Source organism: Arachis duranensis, chromosome 4 (assembly GCF_000817695.3).
Source record: "Arachis duranensis cultivar V14167 chromosome 4, aradu.V14167.gnm2.J7QH, whole genome shotgun sequence".
Classification (NCBI taxonomy): Eukaryota; Viridiplantae; Streptophyta; class Magnoliopsida; order Fabales; family Fabaceae; genus Arachis; species Arachis duranensis.
Window position 1 is genome coordinate 101,829,199 of NC_029775.3, and position 5,826 is coordinate 101,835,024.

Genomic DNA, 5,826 nt, shown 5'->3' on the forward strand with positions numbered 1-5,826 from the left:
CTTGATTTAGCCGCTTAGGCCTGGATTTTATTTCCTTGGGCCCTCCTATCCATTGATGCTCAAAGCCTTGGATCCTTTTTACCCTTGCCTTTTGGTTTTAAGGGCTATTGGCTTTTTCTGCTTGCTTTTTCTTTTTCTTTCTATTTTTTTTCGCCACTTTTTTTTCGCAAGCTTTTGCTATTCACTGCATTTTCTTGCTTCAAGAATCAATTTTATGATTTTTCAGATCATCAATAACATTTCTCTTTGTTCATCATTCTTTCAAGAGCCAACAATTTTAACATTCATAAACAGCAAGATAAAAAAATGCACTGTTCAAGCATTCATTCAGAAAACAAAAAGTATTGTCACCACATCAATATAATTGAACTAAATTCAAGGATAAATTCGAAATTCATGTACTTCTTGTTCTTTTGATTTAAAACATATTTCATTTAAGAGAGGTGAAGGATTTATGGAATTATTCATAACTTTAAGACATAGTTACTAAACACTAATGATCATGAAGTAGAGACACAAAACATAAATGAACACAACATAGAAATCGAAAAGCAGAAAGAAATAAGAACAAGGAATGAATCCACCTTAGTGGCATCTTCTTCTTGAAGGACCAACAATGTCCTTAAGCTCTTCTATGTCCCTTCCTTGCCTTTGTTGCTCCTCCCTCATTGCTCTTTGATCTTCTCTTATTTCATGGAGAATAATGGATTGCTCTTGATGCTCCACCCTTAATTGTCCCACTTCAAATCTTCTAAGGAAGTGTTGAGTTGTTCCCAATAGTTGTTGGGAGGAAAGTGCATCCCTTGAGGCATCTCAGGGATTTCTTGGTGATGAGCTTCCTCATGCATCTCTTGAGATCTGTTCATACCCTGGATCGAGCTGTCCGATCCGGGATGTTCTACAGACAAAGCGACCGACCTCTTCAGGTCAGGACAACCCGACCTCTTCTCAAAGAGCTCGGACAAGTCACAAGAAAGCCCAAACAAAGGGCCCAAATAAGAGGGACACGTCCCAAAATCCAAGGGCAGCCCAAGCCCGTAGAGATAAAGGCGGTTGCCCTAAAGATGACCTCACTTAAAGATAAGATAAAGACAAAGATAAGATAACCAACTTATCTTATCCACAGGAGGCCACATCTCACCATTATAAATACACTAGAGCACCCAGGTATAACTCATACTCTGATTCTACTCAATACCTGCTTAATACCCTTGCTAACTTAAGCATCGGAGTCCCTTGCAGGTACCCCCACCCTACGCGGACGAAGGATCAGCACCACCACCAAGTCCAACAAGTCGGGCACACCAGCTCCGGCCGCCGTACATCTGCCGGACACATCGGCTCCGACCAACACCGAAGATCTCATCCGAGATCGACCTACAGTTTCAGGTAACCCTCGGAACACAACCTGATTGAGAACCGACAGATGATTAGCGGTGCTGTGACAGAGCATAGGACCATTTTTACTGAGAGGATGGGATGTAGCCATTGACAACGATGATGCCCTACATACAGCTTGCCATGGAAAGGAGTAAGAAGAAATTGGATGAATGTAATAAGAAAGTAGAGATTCGAGAGGAGCACAGCATCTCCATATGCCTATCTGAAATTCCCACCATGAAATTGGCCATCCTCTCGAGTACGTCAACCTGTTTCCTCTTCCTCCCGCATTGCCTAGTGCTTCCCACGCTCGCACCGACCTCAGAATGTGATGCTTGTCGTTGCATTGCTGCAACTTCGTCTTGGTCTGGAGGTGGAGACATCTCGGACTGATCAAATCCGGCAGCAGTGTCATCTGTCTCTTCGTTAACCTGTTCCTCCGCATCGAAGCCACTAACGGCCGCCACTCCCGTGGCTCTATCCTTGCCAAAGATACCTTCCAGCCGGTGAAATAAAGGAAATGGCTTGCCAGGACTGTAGAACTTGGTCGGATGTGCCTGCGAAACTTGTACACCGGAATAGTAACATTCAGAAAAATATGATAATTACAGATTAACACACTCGTGAAGTTAGACAAAAATATCGCATCATTGGGAATTATTACTCATATTGCATCAAAAATAGTAAGTATAAGCTAATCTAACGAACATAAAGAAATTAAAATATCATAGTCAAAAAGTGGGAAATAGTACTCGTATCCATCAATCATATCATGTCTACAAGATAAATTCAACAATATAACAGCCTGTTATTAATATCCAAACATAGTCATAGCCATAGTCATCAAGTACAAACACTTATTCTAACCATTCAGATGGTTGTTAAAAACGAAGTAACAAACCAAACCCAGTATTCTAGCATAGCATCTTTGACCTCTCTACCAATCTTCAGCCTATAGAAGCCATAAAAAAAGCATGATTATAAATTATAATCAGTGTATCAGTTAAGCTACATATAATTTTCTAGCTGGAGATTTAAAATAAATAAATACTAATCTAAGTTTTAAGATAATGTAATTATTATCAGTTACATGTGGCTCCACCTCTTGAGCACAAAAAATGATATCTCCCATCACTATTCTTAATTTGTTATATTCAAATAGTTTCCATATAGTGTTGTGTTAATCACATGCAATGGCTCCACAAGACAAATATGAGGACATAAAATATTTCTTTTATGCTAAAATCAAACTTGATCAGTAGCCATTCAGAGCATCATTGGGACAAGTACAAAATAATTCAGCAAAAACAACTCAATAACCAAGATAACTATATCAGAAATCATTAGATCACTGTTTTTTCCACTCATGAAACTGCAAACTTAATCAAACAGTTACCATAGTATTAATTATATTCAAATCCACCTTTCTTCAGGGTATATCTTTTGAGTTTGAATCCTTTTCTACATAATCTGCACCAAGTCTTGAAAATTTGTCAATCCCAAAATTTAAGATAGATTAAGTGCTCACATTTTATGTGTAGGTGAGCTACTAATCCGTGATGAGCTCATGATATTCTGGGCATTAACTCTAGCAATCTCACATATGTAACACAAAAGGTTCAATGAATTATTGTCTGCTGCATTACTGAAATGTTTTTTGTCAATCCAATGATAAGTAGGATCCTATCATGTCAAATTTCAATACAAATATCGAAGTGCTTAAACTGAGCAATCTGGCAGAGAAAAATTTCAGCCAGATATTCATGAATGATTAATTTATACCAATGATATTCAAAAAGATTTATCAAGTAGCACATAGTGGGAACAACCCAATGAAATACTTCAAACACACGCACCTTCAACCAAGCATCAAGGACGTCTTTGCTGTCAACCTCAACACATTGTTTCTCGTTGTTCCAGCCAAATCCACTACAAGCAAGCATATCAGCGGCGTACTGGTACTTCTCCTTCAGGCGCTTGTGCTTATTCTTGCAATGCTTCACGGTCAGTGTACAACCGGGGAAAGCCTCCAACATCTTCAAAGCCAGTTTCTCGAATGTTTCCGGTTTAAACTGTCCACAATCAGCCCGCTGACCGTCAACGACAAACTCCTCCATGAAGCCAACAAAGGCCAATGTCTCTTCATCACGCCACACTCGCTTGTTCTCCATTTCTTGCTACCAATATTACGATAATAAAAACCCTACATTAATAATGTAAGTTACAATCACTTATCACCAATGAAGAATACCAAAGAATTACACCACAGATAAAATTAGTAAAACTGGTCTTTGCCATAAGAGATGAAATAAGGAAAAAGTAGACAAGTAGTTCAATTATTAAAACACTGGTCGTTGCCATTACAAATGAAAATAAAACACCAAACAATATCACAAATACGCAGTACCCGAAAATTAAATAATGTGCTGTTACAATGTCTCAACACTCAACTATTGATACAACTAAAATTGCCGCCATTACAACAACCCTAAACCACACAACACTACTCCGTACGACTCGCACGCCATTCTTCATACATCTCATTTGCTATGTTGTCACGCCAGTGACTCCACTCATTCGTGTTTTCGACCACATCGATCAATCCATCTTGTTCCTCGTCTCCATCGGGCGTGAATTCATCCAATATGCTACCTTCCTCCTCCGGATCCATCTCCATACTCTTTCTAATGAAAATTTGCAGCAAACAACAGGCAATAATTATCTGAAATTGTGTCTTTAGGGGATAAAAGCTAGGGCTTCTTAAGATGGACCACATCTTCTTCAGCAAACCAAAGCAGCGCTCAATAATATTCCTTACAGAAGAGTGTACCCGGTTAAAATATTCTTGGTAGTCGCGCGGTTCACGTGCTCCCTGGGCCCACTCTCTTACATGATATCGAGTCCCTCTATACGGTGCAAGAAACCCCGAACCATTTGTGTAGCCAGCATCAACTAAATAGTAATTACCTATGCACAAGTAACACAAATAAGGTAAGACGGTGGCTATCATGAACTCAATCTAGTTGTATAAGCTTAACTATAGAGAGGGCATAATTACCGTGGGGTATCTTAAGACTATTACGACGAATTATTGCATCACGAAGTACCCGTGAATCAGATGCCGAACCCTCCCATCCGCTGAGTACGTAGACAAAACCCATCTCCCGGTTACACACCCCTAAGACATTCGTGCAGATTTTACCCTTTCTTGTCCGGTACCTTGCCTTCTCAGACTCGGGGACTGTCACCTCTATATAAGTGCCATCTAATGCTCCCAAGCAACCCTACCATCCATAGAAAGCTTTGATATTCAGATAGAGAATCCATCAGATAAACATGAATCATACAGAACATCGAATAAGATCTACCTTAAACCTTCTCCATGTGGGGTCCACACAGTCCTCGGCAACTGGTGTATCCTTTGTGAACAACATCCCTTGAATCCGTATTACAGACTTCAAAACTTTATTAAAATACTTACTCACTGTCTCGCCGGACCTACAAAATCTAACCTGTAGACTACGGTTTTTCTTGTGATGCGCTAAGATAATTAAGAAGGTCGCAACCTGCTCCGGCAGGCTTACATGACCATCCTCTGTAAGTCCTCCCTGAACTTGGAGCAACTCACACAAGTTAGCAAAGGCATTTGTGTTCATTCTCAACTCCCAGATACAAATCCTATCACCCTCACCAACAATACGCTCTAACGCCTCACGTCTAATTCTACTATTCATTCTTCCGCCTAACGATAGTTGCCCAGTAGTTCTATCCCTAAAGTAAACAAACAGCGTAAGCACAAAGAACAACATTCTTTCTTCATGGTTGGATCTCATCTCTTCATAAAAAGACACGCATCGCTTAATAATTTCCGACCGCTCCATTTCTTCCTACCAAAATCGTTTCATAAAAAAAAATATAATTTCCAAACAACTCTTACACAACTTCAAAATTTTCATTAAAATAAATAACGTGATTACATCCAAGGAAATGCTTACCATATATTTTTATTAACTAAAAGAATAAGAAACAAACAAAACTTTTAAGGGAATATGGAATTTGGACTTTGGAATTTTTATGAAAACCAACGTTAACAACAAAGCAGTGTCAGTCTCTAAATTAAGATTCCATCATTAATTTCATAAAATAAATTAGCATAGTTTTGGAACATTTACCTTAGCAAAGAAGCAAGCTCTAATCACCCAACAAACAGAATTTATAGTTACACCCTTTCAATTAACTAAAACTATACTAAAATACCTAAAATACCGAAACACTGAACATTGACATGAATCGGGTTCATCTCATCTACGCAAGCAATACATAACACTGAATTGAGATTCCTTATTATTATTATTATAACGTGACTCATGCTATTGATTCCAATTTCAGCAGATGCAAGGGATGCATGCAACAAGTATGTTTCATGTGGCAAATGAGGACTACATC

At 39.0% G+C, this 5,826-nt stretch overlaps 1 protein-coding gene across 1 annotated transcript in view; it reads right to left on the bottom strand.

Moving 5' to 3' along the window:
* The window catches only part of LOC107485296 (uncharacterized), a 19,922-nt gene extending 14,314 nt beyond the window's left edge, over window positions 1–5,608 (bottom strand). Inside the window, exons 1-7 of the mRNA XM_052260638.1 lie at window positions 5,553–5,608; window positions 4,749–5,267; window positions 4,439–4,664; window positions 4,293–4,347; window positions 3,971–4,064; window positions 3,237–3,557; window positions 1,644–1,937 (exon numbers count right to left, since the gene is read on the bottom strand). Coding sequence (XP_052116598.1) covers window positions 1,644–1,937; window positions 3,237–3,557; window positions 3,971–4,064; window positions 4,293–4,347; window positions 4,439–4,664; window positions 4,749–5,261 — 1,503 coding nt within the window. The 5' untranslated portion in view covers window positions 5,262–5,267; window positions 5,553–5,608. The remainder of the gene's footprint in view (window positions 1–1,643; window positions 1,938–3,236; window positions 3,558–3,970; window positions 4,065–4,292; window positions 4,348–4,438; window positions 4,665–4,748; window positions 5,268–5,552) is intronic.
* Window positions 5,609–5,826: the final 218 nt, after the last annotated feature.